This window comes from Mustela lutreola, chromosome 4, assembly GCF_030435805.1.
Source record: "Mustela lutreola isolate mMusLut2 chromosome 4, mMusLut2.pri, whole genome shotgun sequence".
Taxonomy (NCBI): domain Eukaryota; kingdom Metazoa; phylum Chordata; class Mammalia; order Carnivora; family Mustelidae; genus Mustela; species Mustela lutreola.
The window spans coordinates 127,001,990-127,027,932 of NC_081293.1; the positions used below are offsets into that span (position 1 = coordinate 127,001,990).

The 25,943-nt window shown below is 38.0% G+C and overlaps 1 protein-coding gene and 1 long non-coding RNA gene across 3 annotated transcripts in view; one reads left to right on the plus strand and one right to left on the minus strand.

Moving 5' to 3' along the window:
• LOC131829339 (uncharacterized) overlaps positions 1 to 25,943 on the plus strand; it is a 100,851-nt gene that overhangs the window by 39,529 nt on the left and 35,379 nt on the right. Inside the window, exons 5-8 of the long non-coding RNA XR_009352825.1 lie at positions 6,554 to 7,628; positions 14,353 to 14,463; positions 16,466 to 16,535; positions 19,393 to 19,458. This is a non-coding gene — a long non-coding RNA (uncharacterized LOC131829339). The remainder of the gene's footprint in view (positions 1 to 6,553; positions 7,629 to 14,352; positions 14,464 to 16,465; positions 16,536 to 19,392; positions 19,459 to 25,943) is intronic.
• STEAP4 (STEAP4 metalloreductase) lies at positions 178 to 25,937 on the minus strand. 2 transcript variants are annotated; one of them, XM_059171047.1, is made up of 5 exons: positions 25,836 to 25,936; positions 7,904 to 8,361; positions 6,530 to 7,057; positions 5,015 to 5,179; positions 178 to 3,167 (listed from the first exon to the last, which is right to left on the minus strand). In XM_059171047.1, exons 2-5 carry the CDS (start codon positions 8,357 to 8,359, stop codon positions 2,883 to 2,885), a joined length of 1,434 nt encoding a protein of 477 aa, XP_059027030.1. In that variant the 5' UTR covers positions 8,360 to 8,361; positions 25,836 to 25,936; the 3' UTR covers positions 178 to 2,882. The 2 variants fall into 2 exon arrangements, with proteins under 2 accessions (XP_059027030.1, XP_059027031.1); XM_059171048.1 differs by having other exon boundaries at positions 2,824 to 3,130; positions 25,836 to 25,937.

The window sequence follows — 25,943 nt, forward strand, 5'->3', positions numbered from 1 at the left end:
CAGATCTGTTAATGTGCTTTTAAGCTCATGTGCTGTATCTCCTTTTCCTTATGCCTGAAGGGAGGTATTTTACTTCCAGACAGGAACTATTGTGATTTAAAACCTTTTAATCTCTCTCTCTCTCTCTTTTTTTGCAATGCTGATGAGTCAAAACTGGAATCAAACAAAAGTGGAACATATTTTTAAAATAATATTTAATGAGTACAAATTGACAAAAGCAGTCATCATTTACCATGGGGAGAACATACAAAAATAAAAGTTTTGTGAGCTTAAAAATTTTCCTAGAATACAGTGCAGTTTAATCTAAGTTTTTTATTATTTTTTTATTTTTTAATAGAGAACAGGTTGGTCCTGTTAAAAGGAAGTTCACTACCCCCATCTGTTCCAAACTCTTTCTTTTCAACCCTAGGTAAAAGGGAGGAGTCTGCTGTGTTAGGAGGATCAAGTTGGTTTGATGGTTTGACGAGGAAGGAGCTTGAGAGGGATAAGGGGAGGAAATTGGCTTCTCTGGTCTACTGGTGGGGCTTGGAGCCCTTGTGGTTGAGGCTGAGGTCAGGGTTGCCAAGGCCTTGTTACACTAAAACCACTGGAGGCATTCTTCAACTTCCATTGAAGAACGTTTGATGGCTTTTATAAACTACCCAGGCAGAACATTTTTACTAGGGTTATAAAAGTAGAGTTTTACTTTAGGTAGGATTTTTTTTTTTTAACCTAAGTGTGGCATTTTCTATTTTAATGATGAACTATGGCCCAGTAAAAACTCATCACCAAAGAGCATGGTTAACCACAGAGGCTTTCTTTACTTCAACCTGGGTAGTATTTAATTTTGAAGCAACCATTCTCTAGACAACAAGCAGGCTCCAACCCTGGAAGACTTGGCCATTTTGCACAAAATAGAATGGATGAGTAGTAATGTTTTCCCTGTCTTTCCCCCCTCATATAACACCATATAACCCAGCTCTGCTCACGGTTTTCCAGGTTTTTTGTAAGCTTGCTTAGGTGGATCAGGGATAAATTAATGGAGCATGTGTTCTGTGTTCCTTCTCAGTGAACACAAACTGATATAAAAACCAAAATCTGTAAAAGGTATGATGAAACCAACACCCTCATCCAATGGCAATGAAATCGACGAGGTCAGTTTAGGAATAATTTGGCAATATATATCAAGTGTGATTAAGAGTTTCTTAATTTTGTAATCCCAGTTCTTTGCAAGTATTCTAAGGAAATAATTTAAAATATGGAAAATTAATAAGTGCTAAGATATTCTCTGAAATGTTATTTGTTTTAGTAAAAAAAGATAGATATAACCTACATGTTTAATTAGTGCAGGGGTTAAATAAATGCCCATTTGATGTAATATATTGCAGCCACTAATAATACATGCATACCATGTAAGAGAACAAAACCACTGATATATTAAGTGAAAAAGGAAGGATGTAAAATTGAATACATAGTGTAGATGAAACTATTATCAAAAAGTTTTGTAGAGAAATAGCCTGGGTGGTGGGTGATGTTTTCATGTGTTTTAATCATTTTGCATCACGTAGCATATATGATAATAAAAATTGAAAAAAAAAGAAAAAAGAAAAATAGATGGCCTTTATAGAGCAGGCAGAAAAATGTCAATCCCAAAGGCTTTTGGTTATTTCAGTTTGTGGGAAGAGGGTGCTTGAGGCTCTTCCACCTCCATGCATGAGCCAGGAAGGCTAATCCTGCTGAAGATCATCTTGGAAATGGCATAGTCAGCACAGGAAAAACAGAGAAAACCACCCTGCATTCCAGCAAAGGTTGGAGAAAGAACCAAGTCTCATATTTCAGCTACTGTTCACACCTTTCTACTCTAAGATTTTACATAATTCTCTCATCTATGCCTGGGTCAAACTTATTCTTTCATTATTCACTTAGTTTCACTGCTTAAAACTATAATAAGCCTTGAAAAATTACAGCAGCTACTTTTTTAATGCTAGAAATCCATTTCATAGATGATTAGTACTGAACAATATATTTGGAATATGCTATTCAAAAAGCATTTTCAATACTGAAATCATACAAAACCTAGTAGAGTGCAACTTTATAAAGTTTATTTAGCTTGCTGTCTAAAATTCTGGCTTATTTCAACTTTCTGTGCAAGGGCTTTTATTTTGCTTATTGTACATTGAAAAACGAAAAGTGGCTATCTCTCCGTTTGAATTCAATCTTTCCTACACCTATTCCTTGTAGAGGAAGAATCTTTTAACAACAGTAATAGATTTGCATGTATTCAGCCCATGGTTTCTTTCCATCAATGGTGATATTTTTGTTGTGTTGTGAAATAGTTCTCCACAGCACCCATCCGGGTTGGCAAAAGCAAAATTGAAGAGCACTTTTCACTATAGAATTCACTATGGCAATACTTAGGATCACCTTCACTTAGAAAGAACAGTAAGAAAGATTCTCATTCCTTTTACTTCATTTGACCCCCTTTTTTTTTTTTCAGACATGTCTCAGAAAGCCTTTATCAGTGGCCACCATCTTACTGTTTTCCTTTTCATTGCACTCAGCCCTTGAACCAGAGAAGGAAGTTGCATATATTTGTCCTGGATTTTGCAAGACATTAGGTCATGCATGTTAAAAAAACAAAACAAAACAAAACAAAAAAAAACACTTTAGTGTGAAACCATAAAGCTCACTGTTACCTCAGCCCACTGCCTCTAGGAAGAAGAGAGGCAGAGACCTACATAGATTCATCACTAACCTCCAGATTAAATGGTGTTCTAGTCCTGTCTGTCAATTTTTCAAAGTCAGGTAATAGTTCCTTCTCTGTTAACAAACTTCAAACAATCGTGGGAGAAAAATGCTTTCTTAACTGTGCCCATTACATAGTCTTCTCTAAATATACAATACTAGAGCTGAGAGTCCATGCAAATTGAATTTTGCTTTAAATATTGTCCATTTGATGTTGGTTTTGAGGTCCTCTCCCAGCCCTGGCGAATTCGTGTGAGGGTCTTATCTATACACGGCAGGATGAGGATGAACTTGATCACCAGCACGGTGCAGGGAATGATGAGTGCTATCACGTAGGCAGAAGGAAGATACCATCTAAGACTCGAAGGACTGAGGAATTTCTTCCCGCCGTACACCATGGTGTGGGCTGTGCATAAGATCAGGGTCAGATAACCCAGTTTGGACTATACAAGCAAGAAAAATATATATATACATCAATACTGTACTTATATTTTAAAGTGAAACACTCTAAGCCAATGAAGGATATTCATTACCAACCATAAATGTTTGACATCTGAAATATTTAGAACACTCTGCTAAGTACTGGAGAAAGCATTAACCCTCCTTTGGGATGATAAATATTGCATTAAAAAAAAGAAGAGTGTGCTTACTAATGATATGGTGGTTTCATCCTTCAAAATGTTTTTATTTTTTAAAAATTTTTAAAAGATTTTATTTATTTTATTTGACAGATAGAGATCACAAGTGGGCAGAGAGGCAAGCAGAGAGAGAGGGAGGAGGAAGCAGACTCCCCACTGAGCAGAGAGCCCGATGCAGGGCTCGATCCCAGGACCCTGGGATCATGACCTGAGCCAAAGGCAGAGGCTTTAACCCACTGAGCCACCCAGGCACCCCCAAAAAGTTTTTAGAAGCATGTAAAGTTGGCATGCAACATCGTCTTAGTTTCAGGTATACAACATCTTGATTTGGCAATTCCGTACATTTTGTACTGTTCACCACGATAAGTGCAGGCACAAGCTGTCACCATACAATGTTATTACCATACTATTGACTATATTTCCTGTGCTGTACTTTAATTCCCAGGATGGGCAATCTAGGTGAAGGGGATTAAGTTGGTTTCATCTTAACCTGGCTGGGGATGGGAAAGTTTGTTAAGTGTAAACTCTTCTCAGTTAGAATAAATAATATACCTTGATTTCTTCCCCAATGGTAAAACTCTTTCCTTGATCAACTTTTCTGGAGGCCAGAGATGAATAAGTTACAGTATGTCCTCAAGAAGTACCACATTAGTTTATGTTACTGACTAAAAGCAGATGCTAGCTAATTTCTATTGCAATAAAGAACAATTAGCAAATTCACTTTTATTTGCTTGTTTTGTCCTAAATTCTAAAGCTCAATGTTTATTTCTGTCTTAATGCCTTGACTAAAGGTGTTAACATGAGAAAATGTTGACTGCACTTGTTCTCTGGGAGAAACTGCAAGACTTTTGAAATTCAAATAGTTTTATAAAATTCAAATCTAATTTCAGTTACTAATGATCTTCTCTATTATTATCCTGGTTCACAACAAGCATGCATCAGAATAATCTGGAAGGCTTGTTAAAACACAGTGTTGGGCCACACCTGCAGTGTTTCTGATTCATTAGGTCTGGGTGGAGCCTGGGGACTTGTGTCTCTAATAAGATCCCAGCTGATGGTGAGGTTCTAGGCACCACACTTGGAGTATTACTGGTCTATAAGAATGATAACTAGGTGCCTTTAGTGAGATATCTGGTGGTTGATACGTGGGAAACAACAATTTTCCCCCTTACAGACCAACACTGGGTCTGGTATGATTACAGTCTAACATAGCTTGCTTTGATGGTTTTAAACTTGAGTTTAGTATATGCCCTTTTGTATCAATATCTATCAGTACAGATGTTAAGGTTGATTTTCAGAAGTAGAAATTTTGTCTTTGGGTCTCTTCACATTGCATCTAGCACATTCCTACATACAAAGTTTAATAGTGTTGGTATTTTTCACTCTCTCCTCTGACCTGTGGCTCTGGGAGTAGGCAGTGATCTTGGCATGTGATGCCCAGCTAGGAAACAAAACTATTATGGTATGCCTTTTGGTACCAGAGTTTAGCATTTTCTCACTTGAATTTGGTTCAATTGCTATTTTTGTGACATTGCTAGGGAAGTGAAGGAGCAAAATGAAAATTTATGCATAGTAAGAGAGAAAAATGAAAATATTTGTAAAGTCAGAATTATTTTGCAATATAAAGGAGATTAAATATTAGAAGTCCTTACCTGGACAAATCGGAATTCTCTCCAGTTGACCATGTTGCTAACTGATGGCAAGGAAGTGATTCCCAAGAGGACAAACAGGAAAAATCCAAGGATTCCCAAAGCTATGTACGAATCATTAAGCCAGGCAGTAGTGGTGCTAAATGGATCGTCTGTCTTGGCTAGTGCCTAAGAAAAATTAAAAGCAATTTTTAAAAATTAAATTTTTTTACAAATTGCCCAAACTTTTAAGGGGACTGAAAAATACTTCTGCAGGGTGTATTGGCTCCCAGTGAATTGTATGTATTTCTTAATAATCACTTAAAAATAGCTGTAGAGAAAAATACACTTGGAAATGATATTTCTTGGTAGAAATAGTAATTGGTTCTGCTGGGACTTTATTATAATAGTTGACTCTAGGAGTTGTGTAGAAAGTTTTAATTGACCCTATAAATTCTAAAACAAAGTAAACATTTACTTAAACCTTCTTTACCATATGGTTTCTCATTCCCCAAGCAAAACTCGTTGTTCTCAAATGATTGTATCAGGACTCTGTTTTTCTGCTTTATATGCTGATTATTCACACACACAAAGTTTGGGTTCTTTCATGTTTATTTTTGTCATAATATAGCATCAAGTCTGTCACATCACAGATTGAGAAAAATCAGGCCCTTAAGATGGGACTCCTACCCAAGAACTTCCCGTGTATTTGTGAGGGAAATAATGTAGAAAATTCCACAGAAGTCCCATCAATGAGTTATCGACTCATAAACTTTGAAAATGCAGTAAGATTGATCAAAACCAATTATTTCCAAACTAGAATGGATGGATAGCACTTCCTCTGGGACTGCTTTAAAACTCTCTGCGCTGATTCTCTCTGCATTTTTGACTATGCAGAAAATAGTATTTGACATTTGCTCAGAATTGTTTAGTTTTCTGGTTATTGAGGATGGCTCTCTGCAAGTCAAACATTAATGAAGTTATAAGCACCCTTTTGTGAATTTGTTTACCTTCCTGTGACACAGGTTTGAATAGCCCCCTTACTTAGAAGGTAGTTGGTGTTGACTTCCAAAAGCAAGCAGCATGCATAAAAATAGAAGCTTGAAAACACATTGGTTTATGTTTATTGACTGTACCCCCTCCCCAAGGAATTCAAGTAGGTGTTATTAGGTTTCCTGAGCCCCCAAATCTGTCAGTTTGCCGGTAGCCCTATGAGTCCTGGGAATGCACATCTGGATCCAAGTGAACCTGGGAATCTAACTTTCATTCTCAATAGTTGTATAATGTCTCAACTGCATTCATTAAAAAAAAAAAAAAAAAAAAATCAAAAACCAAAAACCAAACCAAACCAACAACAACAACAACAACAACAACAACAACAAAAGAGAAAATAACCCAAACCTGACAGGAGCTCTAGGACTTTAAAAAATAAAGATGCTTAGGAGAGAGCAATTTTCTATAATTGTGAAATGGAATATGATGTAGCAAGACTTCTCTTTGATTTAAGGAACTGGAGAATGCAAATGAGTAAAGATTTACCTGGGTAATGGTTCTGTTTTTCAGGGTCCATCGTACATAATAACGAATAGGAATCACAAGTGTGTAGAGGACATGAAGGAAGGCAAATCCCAGTGCCACCAAGCCAAGCTGCTTTCTGCAGAGCATCCACTGGTCAAGCCAGTCTGGGAATCGGCGGTATTTTGTCCCTCGGTACAGTTGCAGAATGGCAGCAATAACACCAGGGAGGTAAACCAAGGCAAGCAATGTAAGTGCTGCTATCGGAAAGATCCGATTTGGAATGGAAATAGCCAAGCGAAATGTGCTGTCTTGATTGCCATTAGCGTAAGGGTAGAGTACGTCTCTTATAACGCAGTAGCAAAAGAAGAAGACACACAGAATAGCAGACAAATAGAAGGGGAGCTTCCACATTGGAAATAGTTGCAGGGGGTAGTTTTCAATTTCTTTGGCTGCCAGGAGAGATCCTTGATCCAGTGGAGTAAGTCCAAGAGTACGAACAACATCTATCACTCTTTGCTTGGCTTTGCTGTCGTTTCCACAGACAAACACCTGGGTTAAGAATAATCAATTAATAAATAATGAAATAATATTTACTCTTTACTTTGGGCATTACTTTGAAAGTCTGTGTAAGCACCATGCCAAACAAGAAAATAAGAACATGCTTTTCAGACAAGGGCATGGACACAGTATGTTTTAAACTTGGACAAATGTGCTAGATGGTTAAGTACTAGGGTTCAAGTTGAGAGTGGTTCTAAGCATATCACACTGATACCATAGGACTTGGTTCTCCACAGGGTGAATGGTTTTTCTTCTGTATTCATGGGTGCTAGAACACTTACAGATTATGTTTAATCTCCATGAATAAATGGAATCAGTTTCATATAGTGTTATAGGAATGGAAAGGTTATCCATCAACAGTGTTATTTTTTAGTACGTGCATGGAACCTGACGTCATTGGATTCCATCAAACTAGAAACTGAGAGTGCTGACAATGAGGAATAAATCACAACATCGACGACTTTACTTGGTTAAACCCAAGAAAATTATCTGCAGCACATATTAGCAAATGGAAATGTTTAGTTGGTGTTTTATTTTGGAATTCTGTTTTGGCATCTTTGAGGTAAGTGTGCATTAAAACATTTGCTTTTTTTTTTTTTTTTAAAGATTTTATACATTTATCTGAGAGAGAGACAGGGAGAGTGAGAGAGAGCATGAGTGGTGGGGAGAGGGAGAAGCAGGCTCTCCGCTAAGCAGGGAGCCCAATGGTGGGCTCAGTCCCAGGATCCTGAGATCATGACCTGAGCCAAAGGCAGAGGCTTAACTGACTGAGCCACCCAGGCACCCCAAAACCTTCACCTTTTAAAGATTGAATGTAAATTAATAATTTAACCGTACCTGCCGATTTGCATCCAGTGCTCCAGACTGGAGAGCCCAGGCTGAGATGGTATTAAATGCTTTTACTACGTGGGCTCCTGGCAGCAACTGAGCGAGGTACTCTGCATTGGATTCCGGATACTGATCAATTTTGAGGTTGTTGCTGATGTCGACCAATATTTTTCCTTTGAGCACCTCAGTTAGTTCTTTGAGAAAATCATAATGCTCTCTGTGGACTGCTAAGATTATGATGTCTGATTTCTGGGCTGCTTCTAAGTAGCTCAGGACCGCTGCACCGTTGGGCAGCAAACTGGACTTCTGTGGGTTTCTACTTCCAAAAACAATAGAATAATCACACTGGAGCATTCTGAGTGCCAGTGATCTTCCAAAATCTCCAGTTCCAAAAATACATACAGTCTCTTGCTTTTCTGAAGAATTCATAGTAGAAGGAAATGCACCTGTAGAAGTCTTTTCCATACCTGAAAGATAATAACAGAAATAGCCAACAATACAGGAATGTTCAACATGGAAAAATTATTGTCATATATATTCTCATATGTGTCTGATTGAAAAAAATCACTAGTCAAAAACTTCTTCTGTTGGATAAAGAGATGCAGTGAAAAATCAGGACACTTGTTGGTGGATGCTTTAAACTACGGATATGTGTTGCAATGATACCAACTTTGCCCAAAACCTAACAGTTCCAAGTGTTCTCAGAGCAAACTCTAGCAAAGAATGCACTAGTAAAGAAACTGTAGAGCAATTTCTTTATGTTTCATGATACAAAAATTCCTAAATAAAACATCAGCAAACAGAATCCAGCAGCTTATTAAAAGAAAATGGACATTGATCAAATGGGGATTATTCTAGGAATGTAAAGATGAGTTCTGTAAATTCAGTATTAGAAACTCTATTAATTTAACTCGCCATATTAGAAGATTTAAAGAGAAAAATAGTCCTATTTGTGGATGCTAAATGGGCAGATGTTAAAATTTGACATTTATTTTTGACTTATAGTTTAAAAAAAAAAGGAGTAGGTTGAAAGTATCTCTTTCAACCTAAAATCTAGAATCAAACTTAAGAGAGAATTACCAAGAAAAAGAAAATTCCAGAAACCTCCCAATAAAGCCATAAACCAGATGGGCCATAAGCCAGACAAATGTATCTGCTTTGACCACTTTATTTTATTGTTTGGAAATTCTAGCTAACACAACTAGACCACAGAAAAAAAATCTTAGGTATAGAAATTCAAAAGGGGTTGTGGATGATGAAACTGTAGTCTCAGAGAACTTGTGAAAGTCAACTGAAGAAGTACCATATATATAAAATCAATCCAGGATCTTGTTTAGGAGCCCAATTAATATCAATATTCTTCACATACTAAAAAAATTAGTTTGCAAATGGACTCTACTTAAAGCTGTAGCAGAATAGGGAAAATATTTAGGAATAAATCTAGCAAGATAACAAGACAAGTACAAGATATATATGAAGAAAAATATAAAATTCCCTTAAGACCCAGAGAAGGTTTATGTAAATCTAAAGGCATGTTCTTGGATGGGCTGATCAACTTTATGCTGCTCTCAGTTTTCCCTAAATTAATTTCTAAATTCTGAAAAACAAAGTAATGAATAGAGGGCTAGTTCTATTGAATATTGTTGAATTTATATAATTTTTAATTTATCTTTATAACAACAAATTATCTTTATATGTTATCTTTATAACAACAAATATTGTTAAAAAGCATGCGAGTTACCTTTTTATAAAGCTAAGGGGCACCTGGGTGACTCAGTGGGTTAAGCCTCTGCCTTTGGCTCAGGTCATGATCTCAGGTTCTTGGGATCGAGCTCGGTGGGGAGCCTGCTTCCCACTCTCCCTCTGCCTGCCTCTCTGCCTTCTTGTGATCTCTTTGTCAAATAAATAAATAAACTCCTTAAAAAATAAATACTATAAAGCTAAAATAATGAAGTAATATGGCAGTGTCACAGGAATAGAAAATGTTCAGTGAAATAGTAAAAAGTACAGAAATTGACCTCTGCATATATGATAAAGATGTCATCTCAAGTCAGTGAGAAGAAGGTTATTCAGGAGCAAATATTGGGACAGCTAAATAGCCAATTGGGAGAAAAAGTTGAATCTACATGTCATACTCCTCTTCAAAGGAAATTTAAAATATATTAAAGATTTAAATCATGTGTGTATGTATGTATGTATGTATCTACTTATGTATCTATTTTTTAAAATATTTTATTTACTTACTTAATAAAGACCCAGTGAGAAAGGGAATACAAGCAGAAGGAGAGAGGGAGAAGCAGGTTCCCCAGCAAGCAGGGAGCCCGATGTGGTACTAGATCCCAGGACCCTGGGATCATGACCTGAGCTGAAGGCAGACACTTAATGACTGAGACACCCAGGTGCCCCTGTATCTATCTATCTATCTTAAATAGAACTATAATAAAACTAGAAGGAACTATGGAGAATTCTTTTGTAACTTTAGAGGGAAATGGCCCTTTTCTATACCACAAATCCCTGAAATCGGTAAAGAATAAAGGAATAAACAAAAACACAAAATATCTCTCTCAACCTGAAATCTAGTATCTAAATTAAAAGTAAAAATTGTCATATATATTACATAAAACTGTGATTTCATAAAAATTAATAATACCTACAAAGCAGAAACCACTGTAAGCAAAGTCAGAAGATCATCAACAAAGAACAAAAAATATTTTTAACTCCTAAAAATTAAAAAAAACATCACCCAATAGAAAATTGGGAAAAAGATATAAGTTGATTTTCATCCTAAGGTGATATAATATAGTAAAAAAAATTTTTAATCTTACTCAAAATAAAAGAAATGCAAATTAAAACTAAACTGAAATATTGTTATAAAGCATGTGAGTTACCTTTTAAAAGCTTTTGAAATTTAAATTAAAGACAAACGAAATAAAAATGCTCAAATTCCCATGGTCCAATAATATAGTTTAGGTTATTCTGAAGAACATTATTTTTTTATTTCAGTAATGAATTTTTCTCAAAAAATTATTTATTTTAAATAACATTTATCTTTTAGTGTAAATTTTCAGTTTACCTTTTCCTTTCTTTCTTTTCTTTCTTTGGTCTCTTTTGTTCAGTAATGTATCCCCAGTGCTAGTAAGAGCACTGACTATGATGGAAAGGGCACTCCTTGACAAAATTTGTTGAGTGATATTAGAAAGGTGGAATGGAGGTGTTGGAAGGAGCTCTTTGCTCTGTGTGCCAGGCACAGTGTAGGACACATAATGAAGAGAAGGGTGAGTGATTAAAGTGTAACCACTGGGAAGAATAAGGGAGAAGGAAAGAAGTTGGGAGGATGTGGTAAAGACATTGCTTCTATCACCCAAATGGCTTTCAAGAAACCGTCAGTGAATTTGCTGTGAAATTTAAACCAGACGTAGTCACTATTCAGTTCTTACATGGTGGATTTCATGCCAATTGTAGAGCACAGGAAGCTCACACCTTTTTAATGAGATTTCAGAAATTTGCCCTTTCCATTGTAGCCTTTGGAAAATACCTATATTCTTACCTGAGCTTATCGAAAGGTGTACCTGTATCATAAGCAGACCATTTAGAGCTTTGTAGGTAGTGAGAAGTCATGGAAGAAATGGACAGGAAATATAAGACTACCCTGTACTTCCACTGAAACTCTTTGAATAATTGATTGAATCACCACAGCTGAGTCATTTGTAGAACTAGCTAGTGACGGACAGCCTACACTGAGTCAGAGAAGGGCATGAGCAAGGTTGGAGGAATGCCTGAAGAGGACACCAAGCCTCTCCTATGAAAACATAGCTGGGTCTTTCCGTAATTCTCTGTAGCATCTGCCAATGCAAACTACTTTAACAATTTATAATATAAGTCACTACTTTTGTAATATAAGCTGCTAATCAGTTCATACCTACTTGTTAGAGCTCAAATTCTCAAACTGGTGAATGATGGCTTCATTATTATGAATGTGTTCAAAGAATGTCAGTTGGCTGACTATCTCCTCACTTTTTATCCAGCGTTTTCCACTCATATATTATTTTTCTCTCTCTTTTATTCAGACAGACATTTGCAAGTAAAATAAAGATATGATAAAGTTACCAGTGTCCTTTAATGGGATGGATGCTATCTTTATTGACATATTCTCACTTGGATCACCTTAATCGTTGCAAACAGAGAGTCCAGACTCTACTTTGACAATTTGGCCACTACCTTAATTTATTCTGACCTGTCATAAACATTTTTTTTTTTTAATGGAGATGTTAACTAAACAGCACTGGTTTTTTTTTGTTGTTGTTGCTCCAACTCCTGCTGGCACTCTCAGAGATTCTCAGTGAGTCTCTCAAGTGTGAGACTCTGGATGTCTCAGTTTCATCATCTTTCAGATGAGAGATTAATAGCACCTGCTTTGGAGACATTGTGTGGATTAAATGAATTAATGTATATTTTGTTTCTTTTGGCGGGGGGTGGGGGGGGCGAGGAGAGAATCCCAAGCAGGCACCCCTTCCAGCATAAAGCCACATGAGGGGCTTGATTTCACAACCCTGAGATTATGACCTGAGCCAAAATCAGAGTCAGATGCTTAACCAACTGAGCCACCCAGGTGCCCCATGAATTAATGTATCTTAAAACGTTTCTTGAGACATAGTAAGTACTTAGTAAATGGGCTGTCATTAATAGATTATTCAAATAATTTAGTGATTTTCTAATTTTTCAATCTATTGATTACCTAATTAATATAACCTTTATATAAATTTTATAAATTAAGGGTTAATTATGCTTCTTTAACTGAATATTGGAAATAGATAAAATTTATCTGAAATAACATTCAATAATTCTTAAGAAGTTTCTGCTTTCCCCACTTATTTCGTACAAATGAAACCCTATAAGAAAAGACTTTAGAACATATGAGTTTATCAAAACACAGATGTATAAACAGCTCAAGTGTGAATTTCTCTCATTTGTAATTCTTACTCATTTTAATTTTTCCCTCTTAAAATGCAGCTTGGCAATCCAGTGTAACACACTTGGGCTGTTATACCAACCACTGAAATTGTTTTCAATTTCTTAAACTTTCACACACTTCACTGGGCAAATTATAGGTACAAAGACAGTAAGGAAATATTAAAATATCACTGATTGACTTAGAAAGAAATAGAGTCATTCCATTGGGCAATTAGTCCTTATCAAGTTGTTGAAGTTCGAAGGTTGATAATTGTGTTGGCGACATCTTGAGTTCTTTAAATCCTCCACGTTCTATTTCCGGTCATTGGGTAGTAATGGAGATCTGCTGAACTTCCATTGCCTAACAGAGAGGTCCACTTTGGGGACCCACATCTTGTGTTTCTGGATTCTTGTCCCGAGACTTTTCTGATACCCATACCTGCTTAGCATTCAGACATGTATGACCCGTGGGGCCACCACAGACCAATGGAGAATAGGAATCCATGAATAAACAGGTGCTTACACTTTCATCATCTGGCACTCAGTTCTGACACATTTTATAAAGCTCCTCAGAAAGCCCCAATGGGGGCGCCTGGGTGGCTCAGTGGGTTAAGCCGCTGCCTTCGGCTCAGGTCATGATCTCAGGGTCCTGGGATCGAGTCCCGCATGGGGCTCTCTGGTCAGTGGGGAGCCTGCTTCCCTCCTCTCTCTCTCTCTCTGCCTGCCTCTCTGTCTACTCGTGATTTCTCTCTGTCAAATAAATAAATAAAATCTTTAAAAAAAAAAAAAAAGAAAGCCCCAATGGAATAGAGCACCACTCCTCTATAGGGGTGGCTGACTTAATATTCTCTCCTGCGACCTTTCTTATGAGCCGAGTGAGAGCCCCTTGCCTCTCACTCCTGCTCCTTGGAATCACTTCCCTGGTAAACTATTTGCATTGCAAATCACTGTCACCAGCTCTGCTTGCAAATCAACCCAGGACAAGAACAACATTTTTGTTGTTGCTATTATTATTGTTGTTATTTTTGTGTGTGGAAAAAGAAAAATGAGCAGACCTCAGTTCCCATAACTGGGATGATGAAATAACATGTTAAAAATAAAAAAGTTGGTAATTCTTTGGAAGAATTTCATTCTGAACTCTCGGAAAAAATTCTAATAATAGGAGTTCATAAAAATGAGATGTATGCATAATCTAAACCACAAGGGAGATCAAGTTGAGGGTTCGTCTTACAGTAAGTACTATGTAAATAAGGAAGTTATGCCTATTTCAGACTATTTGTAATTCAAAATAGCTCCCATGTGTAAACATGGATTTATGGAAGTAGTGTAAGATTTCTTATGCAATGACTTAAAAAAAGTTTCCTAATCCTATTTTACTCTTAGATGTAGGAAGAGGGAATAAAGAAAATAAGAAAGGTAGTACACAGGAAGCAGAGTTACTAAGGGAAAGGGGGTTCAGATAGTTAAAACATAGCAGGGCAGTTTCTTTTTCCTTCTGCTCTTTACAGACCTCAGTTCTGTAACAGGAAGCATAACAAGAGTACCTCTGGACTGGAAAATCTCCAGGACCGATTTTGCGTCTCCTAGAGAGGCTGGTGGAGACTGTGGGGCCAACACAGGTAAAGTGATTACACCTGGTGTTCATATAGATTAAGAAACTGATAACCAACAACACAGATGCAAAGATGGCAAAGATGACTTTGGAGAAGCGTGTGTGTGTGTGTGCACACGCGCATGCATGCACATCTGTACATGGCCTGGGGGGAATCAGGTGTGGGTCATGTAGATGCCAAGCCCCTCGGTCTGCAGATCCCACCCCAGGCCTGAGGAGGCCTTCTTCTGGGATATTCCAATGAAGCATCCCATGAGGATGTTAGCACTTGTCTGGCTTTTGCGGTTTACTTCTGTCACTTCCCAGAGTCAGAGATTAGAGAGGGTCCCAATTTAGGAGAATTCCAGCATGTGAGAAACGTGGAAATGTCCAAACAAGAAAACAAAAATCGCATATTTTAAATGTTTATACTTAATAAATCAGTGCTACTAACAAAAGACTCATTTTATTTGAAATAATTATAGATTCACAGGAAGTCTTAGAGATAGTACCAGAGGTTCCTGCAAATCCTTTGTTTGCTCTAATGGTTACATTGTACATAGCTACAGAGCAAAGTCAGAACTGGGAAACTGACATTGGTGTAACGTGTAGGGATAGTTCTATGTCATTTTATCCCAAAGGTAGGTTCGTGGATCCACTAGGGGCAATCAGGATACAGAACTATTCAGTGCCACTCCATCTCTGCTCTCCTAACCCCTGGAAGCTATCCATCTGCTGTCTAAATCTTTAATTTTGTCATTTGGGGAAAGTTTTATAAATAAAATCACACAGCATGTGACCTTTTCACAAAAAAAAAATTTTTTTTTCACTTCCCATAATGCCCTCGAGGTCCTTCCAAGCAGGTAAGCCTATCAGTTGGTTCCTTTTTCTTGTGGAGTAGTGGTCCACTGTACAGGCTCCTTCATTTGTTTCTTTTCTATCTATATGCCCTGTTTGGTGAAAAGTCATCTCATCTTGGCCATTTTCTAGTTGGATTTTTGTTTTTTCACTGTTGAATTTTTGTTTATTCTAGATATGAGGTCTTTGTCAGATACATGGCCTTCAAATACTTCCTCTAGATATGTAGCTTGTATTTTCATCATCCTAACAGGGTTGCTGACAGAGCAGAAGTGCTTAATTTTGATTAAATTTAACATATTGCCTTTTCTCTTTTATATATTGTGCTTTTCATTTCATATCTAGGAATTCCTCACCTAGGCTTTAGTCCTGAATATTTTCTCCTCAAAACTTGATAGTTTTATATTTTACATTTAAATCCATTATCTGTTTTGAGTTAATTTTTGTATAAATTCTGAGGTTTAAGCCAAGTTCATTTTTTTCCCTATGAATATCTAATTACTTCCCTATCAGTTGTTTAAAAGACCATCCTTCTTTCATTGAATTACTTTTGTACCTTTTTCAAAAATCAGTTGCCATACACATGTGGCTCTATTTCTGGGTTCTCTATTCTGTTCCATTGATCAATGTGTCTACCCTCTGTCAATGCTATGCGGTTTTGATGACTTAAAATTAGGTAGACTGATTCTTCTCACTTTATTATTTTTCATTTTTCAGAATTATTTCAGAAATTCTAGTTCCTTTGCCTTCCCATAGAAGTTTTAGGATAATCTTGTCCATAGCTATAAAAAATTGTTTATTTTAAATGCTTATACTTAACAAATCAATGATTTTTGGCATATTCCAAAAATATAATGCAGCCTATTTGGTTTGTTTAGGAGATAACCACAATCTTTATTATGATATTAATTCATGTCAAAGCGTAGTGGCAGTGTACTGTTATCTAATAAATAGATATTACAGTTATCTAATTACAGATATCTAATAAATAGATAATACAGTTATCTAATAAATCTAAAGTTGTATAATGGACTTCTTTTCATCCTAAGCAGTATATTTCTGTATATGCATAGCCCTCATTTGGAGAATACGTCAAAATAAAATTTTAAAATCCCTGTGTATCAGCAGCAAGAGAGCAAATTGACCTTTCTCCCTTCTCTTTGCCCTGGAAGAGACCCTATTCATCATTCCTCTTAGTAAGAAGAACAGGAATCAACAACCCAACCATGCCACTTCTGAACGGTGAATATTTTCTTGTCTTTTTTGTTTTGTTTTGTTTTTTGAAAATGGGCCTTTTGTTTCCCCTAATGTGTTCAGAGAGTGAAGGGGAAAATATGTAAATATTTATGAATATAAGACCACTTGTAAAAATGAGAAGAGGAAAGAAAATCCCCCCTCCCTCTCAGGTGCAGATATACCTGAAAGGAAAAATCAACCTCCATGAATCCTCTTATGTTTTTTATTCTGAGAAATTTATAGAAAATACAAATTAAGGCAAATTATTTTATATAAAGATTCAAACTTAGTTATACATAGTATTATATTGTTTTTCAGTTTACCCAATTTTATATTTTTTAGACAAACTAAAAATGCAAAAAAAAATTCTTTCTCTAAAACGATTTGGAGATAATCATGAAAAGGACTATAAAGATAAAATTATCATCATAATGCACAATTTGGGGTAATAGAAATAGTGTGCTGGGAACCATAAAGACTATAAGTAGGCAAAGCAGAAACTCTTTATAGAATTTGGTTTGGGTGGGAATGCAGGGAGAAGGGTTATGATGGTGGTACAGACAGTGAGATATCTCCCTGGCACTCCTTCCAGACCTTTGTTCAACCACCAAAGCAACTTCTTAGAATCACTAAGGTTTATAAGATGCAAATACTACTACCAAGGGTTATGCTAGAAACCAGTGCTTCTCAATCCTGGTGGATGGTAGAATCACAAAGAGAACTTGTATAAAATGCAGATGACCAAACTCTTGGATACTCTCAGTCAACTGGTCTAGGGTAGAGCAGAGGCATTTTTTTTTCCCTCCAAAATAGCTCCCCCAGATAATTCTACTGTTGAGCCAAAATTGTGAACCATTGCCCATTTGTTAGCTTTCAGTTAATGGCCTGCTACAGTGGTTCTCTTCCCTGGTCACACATTAAAATCAGCTAGGTAGATATTTAATGCTAGGGCCTTGCCCCCTGAGATTCTGAATCAATTGGTCTGAGGTAGAGCCCAGACATCTGTATTCTAAAAACCAACCAACCACAGAAAACAAACAAGAACAACAAAAAACCCCAACCTAAACAAGCAATCAATTTTGAAGGAGCACCCAGGACTGAGAACCACTGCAAATGAAAAAAGATAAGGCTATCTTTTTTGGAGAGGGATGGTAGGGAAGGAAAAGTCGGAGAGAAAGCAGGGTGTTGATGAGGTTGTAAGCGGTTGCAGGAACATTTCACCTGCTTTACCACAACTTTTTCCACAAAATAGTCATTGGCTGAGTCTGAGAGGCAAGAATTCATATTTTTATGAAAACCAGAGGGACGAATGTGTATGTAATCCCCACAGGAAAGAGAATCAAGGGAGTAGGTCTCAGGGCTTGGTGTCAGACTGCAGGAAGGCTTTGCTCTGTAACTGCCTCAAGGAAACCCTGACAAGTTGTTCTCCATGAGCCACAAAGTCCTTTGGGTCAAATCCCCCCACCGATGTCCTAGAGTACTCCTGAACACTGATTCTCACATAGGGCCACACACTCCCTCCTTTATCATTTGGATGAAATCACTATTAAAGATAGTCCCCACTTAAGAATTCACTTTGAATCCTGAAATGATTGTTCATCCAAGATGTTGGATTCTTCCACAAGTAGTGCCCCCACTGGACTCGTACACTTCCACTGGGGTCGTAGCACACAAATCCAGTGATCTGTCTTGGCTCCTTCCGGAGAGCTAGAGTATAAACAACGCTTTTAAACTCTGTAAGATGTGACATGATTTTTCATTTTAATTTGAGACATGTAAATAGGGACTTTTTTTTTTTAACTTCTTCCTTCTGTTTTATTATTCCTTCTGAATTTTGACCTGAAAGCCCTACATGACTTGACAACATATCTGTAATGAGCTGAAACCCATCTATCAAGTATTTCCTTTCATCTCAAGGCATAGGGGCAGGAGGGAGTTCTGCAACGGTGCCAGTCTTTGTGTGATTAAAACATTTGTTTTAATATATCCCAGGGACAAATGGAAAGCAAAAAAATAGTTTTAAAAATTTAAAAGCTTCCACTAACACATGAACTCACCAACTTATTCACTGAGCTATTTCTGTATTTAGTGAGATCAAGGTTCTTCAGGGAAAGCAAGCATATCCACAGTTAAGCCGATATCCTTTTCTGACAAGTATATATTACTGCAGTAAAACCAGAAGACTTTGACCTAAAAAGACCTCTGATTGCAGTTTATGAAAAATGTAACATATCTACGATCAATGGATTTTTCTACTAATTGTTTGTTTGACATTTAGTTTTCAGTGTCTATATGTTATTTGAAAATATAATAGTGTATTTCTTATTTTAGCCTCTATATTAGAAGTACCTCACTTAGTGATAGTCACAGACTAACATATCTAGCATCTAATGCATTTAATCTAAATAACCAACTGCAGGTTGGTTACTGAAAATCTGATAAATTATTTCAGTTATTTTGTAAGAAAATGTTATTTATCTCATAGCAACCAAGTTTACTGATGATTTGTTTTTTTTTTGCTAGCCAGTAGAATACAAAAGGAAACAGTAATCTTAACTTGTATGGTTTGATCAAGTCACAAGAGCATAACTAAATCTAACCTTCACATTTATGTTCTTATGGGTAAATATACTTCCTCAGGAATTGCTAGTAACTAGAACCAGCTATGGCCTGTGCCATAGCTATGATTCTGTTAGTAGCATTTTACTACCACCCAATGAATTACCAAGACAGCAAGGAGATGCAGAACTCTGTTATCTATTTTAATTGTACTTTAAAAGAAAAATTATTTATTTTTAATTTAAGTTCTTCATGAAATTCTAGTTCATCCAGAAATCTTATTAATACATGTTTCTGCATTTAGATCTCAGTGCATCTGTTGGGATAAATGAAGACTGTATTCTGATTTCCTGGCCAAGAATTTTATCATGTAGGTTCATTATCCGCTGACTAGGATAGTTAGTTCATTTGATTAAAGCCTGGGGCTCATGATGACAAGGTCAGGAATTTAGTCTTGTCTGAGTTAATTTGTCTTGACCTCTATTTACCTTCTAAATGCCGAACAACTTCTTAGGAATCTGTAGTTCACCAAAGATTCAGCATCAGGACAGAACCTGGACTGTCACCAACAGAAAAACAGCTCTGTCTCACTGATTACGTGACATTTGGCTCATACAGGCTACATGAGCATTTGCTTATTGGATACTTTGGTGATTGCAACAACCCACTTAGTATTCAGTGTCAGTTAGTGGGTTTTGCTTTTTCTAGGACTACTATGGCCAGAGACATTTAGCAAAAGATTTGATCATTTCCATTTTTTTGGTATTGAAAATTTTATTGATTTATATGCAAGAGTAAGAGACAGAGCATGCCATAGAGACCACCAGAAGTGGGGAGAGGCAGAGAGAGAAGGAGACACAGACTCCCCACCAAGCAGGGAGCCCTATTTGGGGCTTGATCCCAGGACCTGGAGATGGTAACCTGAGCTGAAGGCAGAGTTAACCCACTGAGCTACTCAGGTGCCCTTGATCATTTCAATTTTGAATGAACGTTGTTTCAGTAAATTTCCTATGAATAGTCATTTATCTTCGTATTGAGGCCACTAAAAATTATCTGAATATAATTATCTGAATTGCCAAATTAGTTTTGGGGTAGAGGAGTTTTGCTCTGGATCTGATCCCACTCCGAAGTCCCTGCTAATGAAACTCATTCTGCTTCACATTATCTATCTTATCATTTGTTAGAAATTTCCTGGGGCTGGGGAGCCTGGGTGGCTCAGTTGGGTGAGTGTCCAACTTTTGGTTTCCCCCTGGGTCATGATTGCAGGGTCATGAGAACGAGCCTGCCTACTCCCCTGCCCCTGCCCCCCTCAGGCTGTGTGCTCAGCATTGAGTTGCTTGAAATTCTCTCCCTCTCCCTCTGCTCCTCCCCCAGCTCTTCAGTGCAGGTATTTTCTCTCTCTCAAACACATAAATAAATCTGGAAAAAAAAAAAAAAAAAAAAGGAAAGAAAGAAAGAAAAAATCTCCTGGGAGTGATTTACACATTCTTAGGAATATAGTCTCCATCTTTGGGGTATCATTTTCTTTTATTTCTAAGCTGGCTCTCAGAGGCGAGGACTCCTCAGGGGCCATAGTGCCTCTGATGTTTGCCAAGACCCATCAGCTTGAGCTTCAGGGCAGGATCTGGCCTTGCAGACTTTCCTTGGCTTACCCCAGGGGACAAAGTGCTCTTGAAACTCCTTCCCCTTTCCTTGTGTTACACTCTAATATACAAGCTTGAGAGCTGTGCTAGTTTAAAATATTTCTTTAATGAGACAGCACCTTTTTAAAATTCCTTGGTTTTCAATCTCAGCTCTTTTCAATGGTATGGTTGGAGACTGGCTTGCCAGGTGAGGTCTTGAAATCAGCCATGGTGGGAGTTTCCACACCACAGGAATCAGCAAATGCTACAAATCAGGACTTTTTCTTTTTTTCTTCCTTAGAGAGTCCTTTACCAGCACTCCACTGGCTTTTTCCCTCCCTCTTATCCCTTCTCCTTAAGAATGGCATGTGACCAGGGAAATTGGAAAATAATTTGGCTGATAGGATGATACACTTTTCCAGTCCTGTCTGCAACTTAGCCCTAAATCTCTTTCCTTAGGAGCCTCCCTTCTCAGAAAGCTCCTAGGCTTTAATGAAAACAGGGTCCATGTTGGCTCCCTCTTACCCCGGCAAAGGGCCCACACCCTCTCCGCCCCACACATGGAATGAACACAATGCTGACTGTGAATCTGATCCTTCTAGACTCCTGCTTCCCTCGGGGAGACAGAAACAGGAACATCTTTGTGAATTCCATCCCCAAACACATACGTTCCCATTTTCCAGATATGCTTCAAGAATGCACAATTGGGGATCACACTTTGGGAAAACTAGAGGCAACTGGCACCTTTCATCATTAACTGAATTGAACCACTTGCCAACCTGTGAACTGCTTTCACCTCAACATCCTTTCCTTTCCTATGAAGAAACAACTGGGAGCATAATCCATTTTTTTTTTTTTTTTGGTATAAGAATGACTTGGTGTAACAATTCTTTTGAACTGTTCACTAGGCTTTGTATCTTATGCCATGCTTTCAGGTATTAAAGAAGGGTTAACATGTTTTACTTAAGTTAAACTAATTAAAACCATTAAGAATTCAATATTCCAATTTTCATGACCTCAGTTAAATGCTGTAATCATATTATATCACTCCTTAAAATGAATTAGACTCTGAAGTATTATAGTTACAGTTTTTTTTAATGAAACTTACCCAGTATAGCAACATAATAAGGTCACTAAAATTAAGGTTAATGAGAAGAAACACTAAGGTTCCTGCCAATTTCTTCTTTCTTTTAAAAAATAACAATTCCCACCCTTTGTTTTATATGTACTGTACAGTACATAGCAAGCTCATGCTTCTCCTCAAATGGCAAGCAGTTGAACTCTGGACACTTTGACCTTAGGTAGTACAGCGCAGGGGGCATCCGGGCTCATAACCCAGTACATCCATGAGGGTTCATGTATTCCAAACTTCAGAATCAGTTTGATCAATATCTTGTGGGGTTCCATGTTTTCAGTAAACTTTGTGAACAGACTGTCTGTGCCAGGCACCGTGCCAGGCTCTAGTCTTGGGGAGGATGTAGACCCAGAATCAAACTGCTCTAATGTGACCTGTAAGGACCCAAGCACAGGAAGGTGCACAGTGGACCCCATGTTAAAGATTGGGAACTAATTTACCTGGGAAACAGGACAAGAAAGTATACTAAAGTCTGTGCAAAATGGCTTCAGCCACTGTTTAACTTGGGTTCAAAGCTGTTTCCACACTGTGTAAAAAGAGCAGGTCGAGGTGAAACACGCAGAATCAGCATGGACTGTGAAGTGCCCCCTTGGATTCCCAGCATTAGTGCCAACATCACTGAAGACCTGACTGGAACCCCCTGCGATTTTTTTCCCTTCAGTATTTGGCACTCAGGCAAAAGAGACTACCTAATTGTGTTCTAATAACCTATGAAATGTGATATGCAATGACATTGCTACCTCTTAGTTTCTTTTTTTAAAATTATAATTCCTAACTTTTCAAAATTACCTTTTGTCACATTTTTTTCCCTTTTAAGTTGAAAAGTGGACTTTACTTTAGCCTGGCATTAGGATGGTTCATTCAATCTACATTTAAAAGAAACATATTTCTCTCAAAGTAAGTTTGTAGAAATATGTGACTGTCAAAGTACAATGTGGTAAGAATCTCACACATGGTGTAATAAACTCTTCTGGGAGTTTATTGTGGAGAAGCATTTGGATCAGGGTGTCAATGTCCTGCCTAGTTAGAGTGGAAATACTTCTGTTAGAGTAGTGCATTTTTTTTTTTTTTGCAGTTATATATTTCCGAAAGATGATCTTCAAACAGTACACCCAATCTTTGTTCTCTTTTCCTTAATGATTTTGGAAGAACAAATTGTTTAGGTATATAGGCCAAGTATGTTTTCTTATCATGCATTGTTTTGTCTTTTTTTTTTTTTTTTAAGATTTTATTTATTTGAGAGAGAGAGTGAGAGAGAGCATGAGAGAGAAGGTCAGAGGGAGAAACAGACTCCCCCTGGAACTGGAGCCTGATGTGGGACTCCATCCCTGGACTCTGGGATCATGACCTGAGCCGAAGGCAGTTCCTTGACTAACTGAGCTACCCAGGCACCCCATCATGCATTGTTTTGAGCATTAATTATCCTTACTTGGCTTTATTCCTTCCAGAAGTGATTTCTTGTCAACAAAAGAACAAGTGCGAATTCTGAACATTTCAGAAATGTCCTAAAAGTCATTCAAAATATCTTGAGTAGGTTTAACACATCATGCAGAACTGTTCAGAAAGTCTTAATCATTAACTATTGACTCATATTCTTTGGATTTACAAAGAACAGTGTCAAAGAGGTGACTTCAGAGCTCTCATCTTTGTAAAGTCTAATTTCTGTCATTTCTTGAGGAACTGTAACTTCAAAAAAACCCTCCCACCCAGACAACTACATTATTCATAGCCTGTGTAGAGTCTCACAGTAAGAATTACAGGTAGACGTGGTGCAGGCACATGGCGAATGACCTCCTTCTTGGAGGACAACCCAGAGGAAACAAGGTACAAGATACTCTAGCAAGTCTTCAAGTTTGAAAGGTGATTAGGTACATAAATCTGACAGTGGCTTAAGTCTTCTTAATATTTTAAAAGGAAATGATTTTTAAATAGCAGTTGACAAAAGATCCGAATGACTTGCAAAGAGGACCAGATGGTGAGGATCATGAAACATTGGATTGTGTTTCTGTGGGAGACTGCAGAATCAGCTACTTGGGAGATTTTAAAAGGAGAATTTATGTCCTTTTAATAATGGCATTAACAATGGTAGAGTGACTAAGGGTGGTCCTTCAGGAGACAGGGAAGAGCAAAATGACTGCCCAGCATTGCTTCAATTTTAAAATTCTCTGACATATGGATCTATTTTTCTTAAAACTGCGCAGAACAAGGCTCAAGGCTCAGGGTTTTCAATTTATTAACAGGCTTATAAAAATGTATTTCGCTACTTCTAACACCAGTTAGCAAGCTTAAGCCAGGCACAAATCAGGAAATTATTCTCAAGTTAGGGGTTAGGTCTTATACCCATTAGTTTTTGAACCTGCAGTTTCTATATGAACTTCAGCAGGACCATAAACATTGCCGATGGAGAAAGTGCTATGACCCAATTTCTCTGTACACATGTACCATTTACTTTACAACCTCGAAGCCTGATAAATAGGGGAAAGCTTCATCCCGTTTTCTGGATTGGCAATGTTTGCCATGCAGGTAGGATACACACAGGTGGAATTTCATTCTGTGCTAAATCACAGCATTCTGAAAAACTCGGGGCCTTGCAAAAGGCCATATCTCAAAAAAGTTACTGCTTCAAATAAATGTGCCATTTTATAAAATTACACCTACTGTATCAGAAAAAATGTTCTTTCATGTGAGTGACATTTATATGACTGCCATTTATAGGGAATAGGACATTCTCACATAGCATGGCTGAAGAATGGTTTTCAAAGCTGAGAGTAGGGGCACCTGGGTGGCTCAGTCACTAAGCATCTGCCTTTGGCTCAGGTCATGATCCCAGGGTCCTGGGATCCAGCCCCGCATCGGGCTCACTGCTTGGCGCCTGCTTCTCTCTCTCCCACTCCCCCTGCTTGTGTTCCTCTCTTGCCTGTCTCTCTCTGCCAAATAAATAAATAAAACCCTAAAAAAAAAAAAAAAAAAGAAAGAAAGAAAGAAAGAAAGCTGAACGTATTCTCTGAATGGGAAATGTGGCAGATGTCTAAGATACTTGTATGCGAAGAGATGCTCCACAACTGGGTACTCTCCCCATAAAAATGAAACTTGCATTATTATGAAGAAAGCAATCACTTGGCCATACTTATTGCATTAATGAGATTTTCAGTATGTTTCAAACCAGCAAGCATCTTTGGTCATGGATTTTCACCTTGTTAGATTTAGAGTGTGGGACTGCATGGATCATCTGGTCCAACAGCCTTTTGTTTTACAAATGTGGAAACGGAGGCAGAGGTGGTGAACTGCTAGTTAGATTTAGCAATAGACTTCTTCAAGTTCCCTCCCCTACTCTCCATCCAATTCACATTCATTATAGTCATCTTTTAAAAAAAAATTCCTAAATTACCACCGGGGGGGGGGGGGACTACTTTCTAGCTGCCTCTGGACAAACAAGGGAAACGAGGCTGTATTTATTCTTCACAATAAATTACTTGTAAACGATATTTATCTGGAAAAGCAATCGATAAATTTCAGAAGGAGATTTTTAAGTCAAGATCAAGGACGGAAGTGTTGCAGATCTCAGGACAAATTTCAGCTCTTGGTGAAGATCTGAGACTGCGGAGATTGCCAAAACCACATTCTTCCAGGCTCCCTTCTGGGTGAGCGCCACAAGATTGCTCTTGTCGAGAAGTAAGGCACAGAGAGTAATACAAACCCTAAGCCTTCCACCTTTGGGTTTCTCGGCACCCTCGGGTAGAGATGAGCGAGAAAACTCCAGGAAGCTAGATGCTTGCTGCATTGCTTAACTCAACGCGCGACACCCTTGGATGGTCTTTCCTGGAGAGGGGCGCAGGGGGGCGCGGCAGGGAGTTCGCCAGCACCTCCTTCCCGGTGCGAGCTGGCGAGGGAGTGAGGTCCTGGAAGCAGGGGCTCGAGCTGGGCTGAAGCAGAGAAGGGAGCGGGGCAGCGTGGCGAAAGGTACGAGGCAAGAGCGGCGACGGGACCCACCTGCTGGGAAGCGCTTGGGAGGCGAGGCGGCCGGGGTCACGCGCAGCTGCGGCTCAGCTCAGAGCAGCGGGTGGCGCCTCTCGAAGCTATAAGAGGCGGGACAGAGCG

What these genes read in the sequence shown, in the direction of transcription:
- STEAP4 (XM_059171047.1), bottom strand. Translation starts at nt 8,359, where the DNA reads ATGGAAAAGACTTCTACAGGTGCATTTCCTTCTACTATGAATTCTTCA. An exon ending in CACTGGATGCAAATCGGCAG is followed by an intron (nt 7,058 to 7,903) that starts GTACGGTTAAAT and finishes TTCTTAACCCAG; the next exon opens with GTGTTTGTCTGTGGAAACGA. An exon ending in AAAACAGAACCATTACCCAG is followed by an intron (nt 5,180 to 6,529) that starts GTAAATCTTTAC and finishes AATTTTTCTTAG; the next exon opens with GCACTAGCCAAGACAGACGA.